This window comes from Dendrobates tinctorius, unplaced genomic scaffold (genome assembly GCF_039654945.1).
Source record: "Dendrobates tinctorius isolate UK_male_01 unplaced genomic scaffold, ASM3965494v1 ptg000065l, whole genome shotgun sequence".
NCBI classification, from domain to species: domain Eukaryota; kingdom Metazoa; phylum Chordata; class Amphibia; order Anura; family Dendrobatidae; genus Dendrobates; species Dendrobates tinctorius.
In genome coordinates, this window is record NW_027361733.1 from 6,559,811 (window position 1) to 6,572,847 (window position 13,037).

General features: G+C 43.3%; 1 protein-coding gene across 2 annotated transcripts in view; it reads left to right on the forward strand.

The window, feature by feature from the left end:
• The window catches only part of UBE2V1 (ubiquitin conjugating enzyme E2 V1), a 67,034-nt gene that overhangs the window by 38,757 nt on the left and 15,240 nt on the right, over positions 1-13,037 (forward strand). For both annotated transcript variants that reach the window (XM_073580583.1, XM_073580582.1), the window contains exon 2: positions 3,955-4,103. In XM_073580583.1, the coding sequence (XP_073436684.1) occupies positions 3,955-4,103 (149 nt within the window). The remainder of the gene's footprint in view (positions 1-3,954; positions 4,104-13,037) is intronic.

A 13,037-nucleotide genomic window follows, 5' to 3' on the forward strand; every position in this document is an offset into this window, starting at 1 on the left:
CTATGTCATATTTTTTGGAGAACTTGGCCATTTGATGCATAAAGAGTTCATCCATATCTTCAGCTTGCACAGGCGGCCTGTAGTAAATGCCTACAATGGTGTCCTTTCCATTGTTCTGTCCTTGTATTCTTACCCAAACAGTTTCCACAGAACTCCCAGTCTCTGAAGCTTCAATCTCTGTGCAGATATACGCGTTTCTAACATACAATGCGACACCTCCTCCTCGTTTATCAAGTCTGTTTCTTGCAAATAAGTTGTATCCTTCTAGTCTTGTATTCCAATCATGTGTATTGTCCCACCAAGTTTCAGTGATTCCAATGACATCATATTTCTTTTCCTGTGTTAGTAGTTCCAATTCTCCTTGTTTGTTGCCCATGCTTTGTGCATTAGTATAGATACATTTTAGTTTGTGATTGGTTTCTCTTTCTCCAATATTTTTATTAATTAGATTCTTTCGTATTTGTTCTTCCTTTCCAATTCTAATAGCAGAGTTCTCAATAGCATTTGTCAGGTGTATGGCTTTTTCTGGTCTTTTGCTTCCCTTCCCATGTTGTTCTAGTTTAAAGCTCTCCTTACAAGTGTAGCAAGGCGACTTCCAAATACATGCTTTCCAGTCTTCGTAAGGTGCACCCCATCTCTAGCAAGTAGTCCATCGTATAAATAGTTCACTCCGTGATCCAGAAATCCAAATCGTTGCTGACGGCACCATCGACGTAGCCAGTTGTTCACCTGCAGAATCTTATTCCACCTCCTTGTTCCATGGCCATCCACTGGGAGGATGGAAGAGAAGACCACCTGCGCTCCCAGTTCTTTCACTTTCTTGCCTAAGTCTTCAAAGTCTCTGCAGATGGTTTCCAGGTCGTTTCTTGCGGTGTCATTTGTCCCCACATGTAGTAGCAGGAATGGGTTGTCATCTGTAGGTCTGAAGAGTCCTGATATCCTGTCAGACACATCTTTAATTTTTGCACCTGGAAGACAGCACATTTCTCTTGAAGATATATCCGGTCTGCAGATAGCGGCCTCTGTTCCTCTCAACAGGGAATCCCCCATGACCACCACTCTCCGTTTCTTCTTCACAACATTTTTCTTTCTCCATCCAGGAGGACTCTGAAGGCGTACAAGGTTGCTGTTTGTTGGCAAAGTCTTATCCTGATGTATTTCTTCATCGTTTTCCTGCGTGAGAGCCTGGTACTGGTTTCTGAGCAGTATGGGTGCTGACTGCCTCCTGATCCTCCTGCTTCTCTGGGTCACATGTCTCCATTCCTCTGTTTCTTCAGGTGCACTTCGAATTTCTTCTCTTTCTGTAACATGAAGAGATAATTCTGCTCTGTCCAAGAACTCTTCACCTTCCTTAATGATCTTCAACGTAGCTAACCTCTCTTCGAGATTTTGCAACTTTTCCTCCAACAGGGACACAAGCTTGCATTTGTGGCATGTGAAGTTTGGCTTTTCCACTGGTAAATCTGTGAACATGTAGCAAGAAATGCAGCTCACCAAATGGCTCCTGGCCTCTTCCATTTTGAGATGTCTTAAAAACGATGAAAGATGAGCCAAAATTCGGTTTTTCCGATTTCCTCTTTTCAGCTGCAATGGCCAAAACCCAGTGATCGTTGAGCTCGCGGAGACTCTTCACTTATCCCAGAAGGCACTGGGAATATGCAAATGATCTCCTCAAGACTCTTCCCCTGGTTTTGATATTATGCATTGTATTTCCTGTATTTCCCTCCAATTCCCAATGTGTCCTGGGTAACTTTGCAAGGTACCATGGTCTATCCCAGCCCCTTTTCTCTCTTCAGTCGGCCATTTCTTTCAAGTCTGCATATTGGAAGAACCTCATCGCTCTACTCCCCTTGTGTCCGCATCGATGGTATACAATCACCCTCTCTGTATATGATTTCTGTCTTATATTAGCTAGCTTAGTTACACCCCCCGCTCAGCCAGTAGTCCATATTGTATGTTATGTATATTGTATATTTCCATGAACCCAGTACTGATCCTATGTATCTGTTTCTGTTTGTAGTTTTACCACATATATATACCTACATTCAATAAACCACAGATTCAGCTACAGTCTCCCTTATTGGACCCCGGTATAGCGGTTTAGCTGCTTGTTAAGCTATATGAATCCCGTTCATTTAGTGAGGACAGGACAATGACAGTGGTCCAAAACACAAGTCGACCTGTCATTGGCTACGGCAGAATAAAGTGAAGGTTCTGGAGTGGCCATCTCAGTCTCCTGACCTCAGTATCATTGAGCTACTCTGGGGAGATCTCAAGCGCGCAGTTCATGCTAGACAACCTATTAATTTACAGGAACTGAAGGCTTTTTGCCTAGAAGAGTGGGCAGCTTTACCATCTGAGTAAATAAAGAACCACATCCACAACTACCACAAAAGACTTAAAGCTGTCATTGATGTTAGTGGGGGCAATACACGGTATTAAGAAATAGGGTATGTTAACTTTTTATCAGGGTCATTAGGATGTTTTGGATTGTCATTATGAGTTAAAAAGAGAAAACACAGTAGTTTGACAATAAATGGCTTCACCCAACCACTAACCATGGTGGAGAAAAAGGTTTGATGTTATCATTCATATACTCTGAAAAAAGGACAAGAAAGAAAAAATTCTGCCGGGGTATGTAAACTTGAGCACAACTGTACATCCTGTATTATACTCCAGAGCAGCACTCACTATTCTGCTGGTGGAGTTGCTGTGTACTTACACTACATTACTTAATCTCTACTGATCCGGAGTTACATCCTGTTATTATACTTCAGAGCTGCATTCACTATTCTGCAGGTGGGGTCAGTGTGTACAAACATTTCTTTTCCTGTATTATACTCCAGAGCAGCTTGACATGAGTTCAGCAGCCGCATAAATGAGGCTGTTGAATTTGGGTCAAGAGACCCATGGCTGGTCCATGCATTGCAGTCTGTGCTCAGACATGAGTGTTGCATGTATGAAACCAGCCTTAGTGTGTTCCAAGAGCAACACTTGAACGCCCGTAGCCAGATTGTGTAATAAACCTATGGAGTTGTTTCTTTTCTTTTTGTTCTGAGAGTTCAGACCCTAACATTTCAATGCACTTTTTAGAAGAAAAGAGCAGCGGGTCACAGGTGGCAGGAGCTAGCGGCTGCAGCTAACACTGTGCCCGCTACTAAAGATGAATATTCACTGCTCCCCATGCCTATAGTCCCTCCCACCTATATGAACTGAAGCCGGCGCCGAGAGGTGGGAGGGACTGTGGGCGTGGGGAGCAGTGAATATTCATTATCTTTAGCAGTGTTAGCCGCCGGATTTCTGCAGCAGCTGGGCAGTCAGGTGTGCCCACTATTAAAAGAAAGAAAATATCCACTGCTCTCCGTGCCCAATACTATTGGAGTGGAGAGGAGTGAATATTCAGTCTCTTTAATAACAGACACGTGATCGCCCAGCTGCTGCAGGAAGCTGGCGACTGCAAATAACCTTGTGCCCGCTACTAAAGAAGATGAATATTCACTGCTCTCCACTCCCATAGTCCCGGGTGTGGGGAGCAATGAGTATTCCGGCAGCAGACCTCACCTGCTGGCATCAGCACAGGATGCAGCGCTGCAAGGGAGAGGAAGAAAGGTGAGTATAATCTTTTTTTTTTTGTATACGTGCACCACGATGGGGGCTATGTATACCAGGATGGGGATGGTGGGAATTCTGCCTTGCCGGGGACACAGAACGCTATGTGAAAGTACCCTTACAGTGATGGTGTCAGCAGTACAGCATCTTGTGTTGTTATTGGGTAGACCTGTCACTAAGTATGTAACCTATATAAAGACCCCTGAGAGTTCAGACTGGACCCTGTGATGTGTGTTGTGTTAGATGGGGGTGGGCATCCAGTCAGGTAACTTATAATTTTGAAGCCTCTTGCGTCCCCCATAAAGGGGCAAAGGACATCACTCTGATCTTATCTTTCTCTTTTAGGCGTCAAAGTTCCTCGTAATTTTCGACTTTTGGAAGAACTTGAAGAAGGTCAAAAAGGAGTTGGTGATGGGACAGTTAGCTGGGGTCTGGTAGATGATGAAGACATGACACTCACAAGATGGACTGGTATGATTATTGGACCACCTAGAGTAAGTATAAGTCCCTCTGTGCTGTCATGTCCGCGTCCATCTGTGAAGATGCGGGTCTTAGTGCAGGAGAGTCTGTGTGGTAGTAAATGGAGCTGCAGGGACTGTGCTGCCATACGGTGTTTCATGCCTCACGTGGGGATCTTTCCCTAGAGAAGCAACATTTCTAGGGGAGGGGAGAGATGTTCTTTAATGTGGCATCCATTCCATTCCAGTGTCAGTTGAATTCCAACCAGAGTACACCTCATTCTACTTTATGTGCTTCTGATTAGGTGATCACCTGAACCAAAACTTATTTAACGAAGGAAAGTATAAAAAAAAAACCTTGCTGTGGTGTTCACAATCCTCTTGCAATAGGACAAGCTGGATGGCAAAACAAGTGCTAATAATATCCCAAAAGTAATAGGAATGAAAAAATAAGTTTTAACCATGCCAAAGGAGTTGAAAAGAAAAGTCTTAATTGAGGAAAAGAATGGTTTAATTCTGGCTTTACTAGCAGAGGGATACAATGAGCGTCATGTTGCCTCCATCCTTAAAATTTCTAATTTAGTAGTCCATTATAACAAGGTCAAGCAGCAGACGTTGGGGACAACAAAGCTACAGACCGGCAGAGGGCGAAAACGACTCTCCACTGTCCGGGATGATCGTCATCTTCTTCGAATGTCACTCAGCAACCGCAGGATGACATCAAGTGGCCTACAAAAGAAATGGCAGCTGGGGTGAAGTGCATGGCAAGAACAGTTCGTAACAGGCTCCTAGAGGCAGGGCTCAAGTTATATAAAGGTAGAAAAAAAGCCTTTCATCAATGAGAAGCAAAGGAGAGCCAGGCTGAAGTTTGCCAAAGTCCATAAGGTTTGGACCATAGAGGACTGAAGTAAGGTAATCTTCTCTGATGAGTCTAATTTTCAGCTTTGCCCAACACCTGGTCATCTAATGGTTAGACGGAGACCTGGAGAGACGTACAAGCCACAGTGTCTTGCACCCACTGTGAAATTTGGTGGAGGATCGGTGATGATCTGGGGATGCTTCAGTAAGGTTGGAATTGGGCAGGTTAATCTTTGCGAAGGTTGTAGGAATCAATCCGCATACAAGGTTATCCTGGAAAAACAGTTGATTCCTTCTGCTCAGGCAATGTTTCCCAACTCTGAGGACTGTTTTTTCCAGCAGGAAAATGCACCATGCCACACAGCTAGGTCAATCAATGTATTTATGAAGGCCCACTACTTCAAATCCCTGTCATGGCCAGCCCAATCTCCAGACCTGAACCCCATTGAAAACCTCTGGAATGTAATCAAGAGGAAGATGGATAGTCACAAGCCATCAAACAAAGAAGAACTGCTTACATTTTTGTACCAGGAGTGGCATAAGGTCACCCAAAAGAAGTGTGAAAGACTGGTGGAAAGTATGCCAAGACACATGAAAGCTGTGATTAAAAATCATGGTTATTCCACAAAATATTGATTTCTGAACTCTTCCTGAGTTAAAATATTAGTATTGTTTTTTCTAAATGATTTTAAACTTGTTTTCTCAGCATTATTTGAGGTCTGCAAGCACTGCATTTTTCTGTTATATTGACCATTTCTCATTTTCTGAAAATAAATACAAAATTTAGTGCTTGGAAATTCGAAGACTTGTTGTCAGTAGTTTATAGAATAAAAGAGCAATTTACATTTTATTCAAAAATCTAATATATGAAGCTCAAGTGTGTGTGTGTATGTCCGGGATTGGCATCCGCACTGTCGCAGCTACAGCCACAAAATTTGGCATAGTCACACGTCTGGACCCCGAGAGTGTCCTAGGCTATGTTGTGAGGCGAAATTTTAACCCCGCGCGTTCCAATTCACCAAACAATTTTGCCCCTATCTACATAATGGGGGAAAAAGTGTGTGCGTATCAAGCCCCACCCCTCATTATGATGTCATAATGGTTGCCATGGCGACGCTGATGTCATCATAGGCTGCAAGCCCCGCCTCTCATTATGATGTCATAATGGTTGACTATGGAATGGAGGATGTGTGATGGGTATATGGGCACGGGACTATGGGATGGAGGATGTGATGAGTATATGGGCACTGGACTATGGGATGGAGGATATGTATGACGGGTATATGGGCACTGGACTATGGGATGGAGGATATGTATGACGGGTATATGGGCACGGGACTATGGGATGAAGGATATGTATGACGGGTATATGGGCACAGGACTATGGGATGAAGGATATGTATGACGGGTATATGGGCACAGGACTATGGGATGAAGGATATGTATGACGGGTATATGGGCACGGGACTATGAGATGAAGGATGTGTGATGGGTATATGGGCACTCGACTATGGGATGGCGAATATGTATGATGGGTATATGGGCATGGGACTATGGGATCGTGGATATGTATGATGGGTATATGCGCACGGGGCTATGGGATGGAGGATAATTATAATTTGCTATAGCTAACCACAGTTAATTACTATGCCCGGGCAGCGCCGGGCTCTTCAGCTAGTATACCTTTAAAGAGAAAAATCAGACAAACTGAACATTTGAAAGTGGTCTCTTAATTTTTTTCCAGAGCTACAGTTGTGGCCAAAAGTATTGACACCCCTGCAATTTTGTCAGATAATACTCAGTTTCTTCCTGAAAAATGATTGCAAACACAAATTCTTTGGTATTATTATCTTCATTTAATTTGTCTTAAATGAAAAAACACAAAAGAGAATGAAGCAAAACATTCATCATTTCACACAAAACTCTAAAAATGGGCCAGACAAAAGTATTGGCACCCTCAGCCTAATACTTGGTTGCACAACCTTTAGCCAAAATAGCTGCGACCAACCGCTTCTGGTAACCATCAATGAGTTTCTTACAATGCTCTGCTGGAATTTTAGACCATTCTTCTTTGGCAAACTCCTCCAGGTCCCTGATATTAGAAGGGTGCCTTCTCCAAACTGCCATTTTTAGATCTCTCCACAGGTGTTCTATGGGATTCTGGTCTGGACTCATTGCTGGCCACCTTAGAAGTCTCCAGTGCTTTCTCTCAAACCATTTTCTAGTGCTTTTTGAAGTGTGTTTTGGGTCATTGTCCTGCTGGAAGACCCATGACCTCTGAGGGAGACCCAGCTTTCTCACACTGGGCCCTACATTATGCTGCAAAATTTGTTGGTAGTCTTCAGACTTCATAATGCCATGCACACGGTCAAGCAGTCCCGTGCCAGAGGCAGCAAAGCAACCCCAAAACATCAGGGAACCTCCGCCATGTTTGACTGAAGGGTCCGTGTTTTTTTCTTTGAATTCCTCTTTTTTTCTCCTGTAAACTCTATGTTGATGCCTTTGCCCCAAAAGCTCTACTTTTGTCTCATCTGACCAGAGAATATTCTTCCAAAACGTTTTAGGCTTTTTCAGGTAAGTTTTGGCAAACTCCAGCCTGGCTTTTTTATGTCTCGGGGTAAGAAGTGGGGTCTTCCTGGGTCTCCTACCATACAGTCCCTTTTCATTCAGACGCCGACGGATAGTACAGGTTGTCACTGTTGTACCCTCGGACTGCAGGGCAGCTTGAACTTGTTTGGATGTTAGTCGAGGTTCTTTGTGCGGATGTTGGATAATCTTGCGTTGAAATCTCTTGTCAATTTTTCTTTTCCGTCCACATCTAGGGAGGTTAGCCACAGTGCCATGGGCTTTAAACTTCTTGATGGCACTGAGCACGGTAGACACAGGAACATTCAGGTCTTTGGAGATGGACTTGTAGCCTTGAGATTGCTCATGCTTCCTCACAATTTGGTTTCTCAAGTCCTCAGACCGTTCTTTGGTCTTCTTTCTTTTCTCCATGCTCAATGTGGTACACACAAGGACACAGGACAGAGGTTGAGTCAACTTTAATCCATGTCAACTGGCTGCAAGTGTGATTTAGTTATTGCCAACACCTGTTAGGTGCCACAGGTAAGTTACAGGTGCTGTTAATTACACAAATTAGAGAAGCATCACATGATTTTTCGAACAGTGCCAATACTTTTGTCCACCCTCTTTTTATGTTTGGTGTGGAATTATATCCAATTTGGCTTTAGGACAATTCTTTTTGTTTTTTTCATTTAAGACAAATTAAATGAAGATAATAGTACCAAAGAATTTGTGTTTGCAATCATTTTCAGGAAGAAACAGTATTATCTGACAAAATTGCAGGGGTGTCAATACTTTTGGCCACAACTGTATATATGTGTATATGTATATATAATATATATATTTGTGTATTATGTGTGTGTATTTGTAATGTATGTAATAATATCTCAGATGCTCTAGTATAGCCCCATAGGAATCTATATAAAGGCTCTTTCCAACTTGGAGGATGGACAGTACTGGCACATGTTTGCGTTGTGGCCTCCAGATCTAGGCCACCATAAAGATCCGAATCAAAATATAATAGTGTATCCTGACATAAACCTGTCACACCACTTCACAGTAGAAACAGCAAAAGCGACTACCTGATTTAGTGATGAAAAAACGAAACTTGCATATTGCTTGGATGGGTGTAAACTGGATATACAGGTTGATGCTTTTAGGAATTCAAGATTACAGATATTTTTGTTGCATTCAGATCAAGAGCTGCACTCACAATTTTCCTGACTCTCATTGGAAACAGTCAGCAGTTTGTCTCTCACTCCACTGTCAGCTCTGTGAATGTAGCCCTCAATGTGATTGCGTAGAAGACAAGTAAAGGCCTGGCAGTCACTGATTATTCTGCCCCGTGCTTGTCTCCTATACTTTTGATGCATTGCACAAGGAAATTCCCTTCTTGGTATATGTCGTATATTCTGTAAGTGTCAGATATGCAGGATCTATGTATAATCTTGTTTATTCTAAATCCAAATTTAAGGGGTTAAAACGTATGCAATTTCCAAATGTGTAGATCAGTGATCTCCAACCTTTCTGCCTTGAGAGCCACATTAAATTTTGAGAGAGGGTTGCGAGCCACATCCAGCTTCTGCCCACCTCACAATAGCGACTCATTGCTCCCATTACTGGTATAACGACAGCTAAAGTTTTTCCACAGAAATTAGACACATGCATTGTACCAAGAGCCAAAGGTTCCTACATGACCCTCATTCAGTATTCTTGCATCAACCATCCGCACCACACTGTCGCATCCAGCTTTAAGCACCTGCTCTTGACACTTCACATCATCTGGTCTCCATCTTACCATACTTAAATTATCTCCAAGGCCAGAATATGCTCATTCAGATCTGCTCTTCTGTACTGGGCTACTCACAAAATTCACTATCTGGAGACTTGCTCTTCATAGTTGTTTGCTAGATCTGATGCTAATGCACCAAGCTGGCAGCCAGTCGCGAGCCACATATCATGGACTTGAGAGCCACATGAGGCTCCCAAGCCACAGGTTGGGGACCCCTGGTGTAGATAAATGTCAAAAGGGGTATGTTACTAGCCAGTGACAGTACCACCTGAGAGAGGGTATCTGCCCACCAGGACAGGAAACCTGCTGAATAAAAAGGTGGTACCTCTCCTCATCAGTTCGCTTTCCTGTTCTCTTGGGAACCTGCAGAAGGAAGCGGTACACTTACCCAGGAGGGTGTTCAGAAGCGTGGGATGCCATCCGTGGGTATGGTGACGCCGACCAGGAGGTTGATGCAGCACCGTGCAGGCTGAGACTTCTTGGGCAAATGTCTGCGCACGCGCAGGATGATATCCGGCACATCCCGATGATGTAGCATGCTGGGAACTACAGCAACCATTTGGGACTGCGCGTGCGCAGGGTTAAGGGGATCCCTGCACACAGCGCACCGGATTTGAAACTGCTGGAGACGGAGCCAGAAGTGGCGGGGCCATCCAATATTTAAAGGGAAGTGCCCAGAAAGATTGTAGCATTTCCTGCAGCAATCCGGATCATGGATGAGCTGCAGCAGCCACAGCAGCATCATCGCCCGAAGAAACCGCAGCAGCGGCCACCATCTTCTTCACTGCAGTCAAGACAGGAGCCTTTTCAGCACCGACAGCAGCATCAGCAAGCAGGGCTGTGGAGTCGGAGCTCATTTTGGTGGAGTCGGTATAAAATGGTCCGACTCCTAAAATATATAATAAATTGGGTACAGTAGTTCAATGCAGAATGTGCTGAATATTTTTTCATAGGAATTTGGGAAAGTTATGAAATGTCTTATAAATGGCTGTTCTATTCCTGATCTAAGGCTACATTCACACACAGCGTTTTTGCTGCGTTTTTTGAGGATACGTTTTTCAGCTGCAAAAGCAGATCAGCTTTTTAAAAAAACGCATCACCTGAAAGGTTTTTGCGCTCATAAGATCTATCCATTTATCCATATCTGTCTATCCATATCTTATCTGTACCAAAAAGAATGAAAGCCGGGTAGCACACAGACTAACACTCCTTTTTTTTTTTTTTAGCACCAGTCAGGTACACCTCATAGCTGCCCAAAAGGACGCCCAGGACAGGCATTGCTCATCTTCAGTAACACATCAACATCAATTGATAGTTGGAATAAATAGACTGCATTCACCACATCTTAAGGCTTTATTTTCAAGTGTAGCGGTGTGCAGTATAAGGTTCTGCAGCAGCTGAGGTGTGCAGTATGAGGTTCTGCAACCATTTCTTATAGATACGGCGAACCCTCAGGTAACCCTAAATGAAGGTCAATGGACACAGGTGGCTGAATTGAAGGAATTGCATAATCACCTATTTACCGTGACTAAAAAATTACAAGCTGAGGATTTAACTCCAGGCATTTTCGTAAGGGAGTGGAAGAACTTGCTATTTTGCCTGTCCCAAAGAGGAGATTTAATCGCAGATGGCATTTCTGCTTCAATGAAATAGAGAGAGACACAGCTATTGGAAAATAACATTTTTCTGGCAGCTGTTTATGTGGACCCAAGTCATCGTATATTGCTTGATGATCAACAGCTTACTAAAGGAAAAGAAGCTCTGACTGAGGTAGCAGTTAGGATGAGTGGCCTACAGGAGGACTGCCAGGCGCAAGAGGACTTGGGTCCTGACACTGCTGCTGCCATATCTTCATCCTCATCAGATGAGGAGTTTGACTTTGACAAGTATTTGGATGATATGGAGCAGGCAAAGCGTTGCTGCAAGGACAAAGATTTCACTCCGTCTACTATAGCAAGCAGATTGACCATATTTCAGCAAAATGTTTCACTTGCTCTCAAAGAAAAAGAAAAATTCAACCGTTCATCAAAACTGACTGTGCATAAGGCAATTCCTTTATACTTGGAAATTGTTAGAGATGTTGCCCATGTGGCTACGGCTTTGCCTCCAACCCAAGTTAGTGTAGAGAGGTTGTTCTCTGGCCTTAAAATTATTAGGTCAGATTTTAGGTCATCTATGAAGGAGGATCTGATGGAGGCAATTCTATTTCTTAGAACAAATTCATAGACTGCACAAATGTTATTTAGTATGTTTTTGTTGAAAACTGGTTTTTGCCACTTACATAGTTTATTACATAGTGTGATATATATATATATATATATATATATATATATACACACTGTGTGTGTATGTATGTATGTATATATATATATATATATATATATATATACACACTGTGTGTGTATGTATGTATATATATATATATATATATATATATATATATATATATACACACACCAGCTGAAGAGCCCGGCGCTGCCCAGGCATAGTAACTAACTGTGGTTAGTTATAGCAAATTATAATTATCCTCCATCCCATAGTCCCGTGCCCATATACGCATCATAGATATCCACGATCCCATAGGCCCGTGCCCATATACCCATCATACATATCCTCCATCCCATAGTCGAGTGCCCATATACCCATCACACATCCTCCATCCCATAGGCCCGTGCCCATATACCCATCATACATATCCGCCATCCCATTGTCCCGTGCCCATATACCCGTCATACATATCCTCCATCCCATAGTCCAGTGCCCATATACCCATCACGCATCCTCCATCCCATAGTCCCGTGCCCATATACCCGTCATACATATCCACCATCCCATAGGCCCGTGCCCATATACCCGTCATACATATCCTCCAGCCCACAGTCCAGTGCCCATATACCCATCACACATCCTCCATCCCATAGTCAACCATTATGACATCATAATGAGCGGAGGGGCTCAGCGTCGCCATGGCAACCATTGTGACATCATAATGAGGGGCGGGGCTTGATACGCACACACTGTTTCCCCATTATGTAGATAGGGGCAAAATTGTTTGGTGAATTGGAACGCGCGGGGTTAAAATTTCGCCTCACAACATAGCTTAGGACGCTCTCGGGGTCCAGACGTGTGACTGTGCCAAATTTTGTGGCTGTAGCTGCGACGGTGCGGATGCCTATCCCGGACATACACACACATACACACATACATACGTACATACACACTTTGAGCTTTATATATTAGATATATGTAATCGATATTACATAGTGTATTACATATTTACTGTTTTTTGTGTTCTAAAGTTGTATTCCAATAAATATATATTATGTTCTATCTAAATGTCTTGATTATTGTATCATAAAAATGATTAAATGTCTGATTTTCACATTGTACTGCAATAAATTTTTCACTTAAATATAAGCAATATATGTTGGAGTCGGTGGAAGGGAAATTGAGGAGTCGGAGTCGCAGGTTTGGCTTACCGACTCCACAGCCCTGTCGGCAAGGATGCAGCGATGGCAGACGTACAAGCAGCAGGACCATCCTGAAAAGCAAGGCAGGTCACGAGCCCACCTACAGGGGAACATGTTCTTCGGAACCAGCTCAGCCTCTGTCTCCGGTACCGTAGATTAATCAGCTGAATGGTGAGGGTTCTACGTAAAAGTGCACTGTATTAAAACAGGTCCCCCTTTCTGTGTTCCTTTACTAGGGAAGGCCCCTGAAACGTAGTTCAAAGCAGAACAATAGGGAGTGTGCCC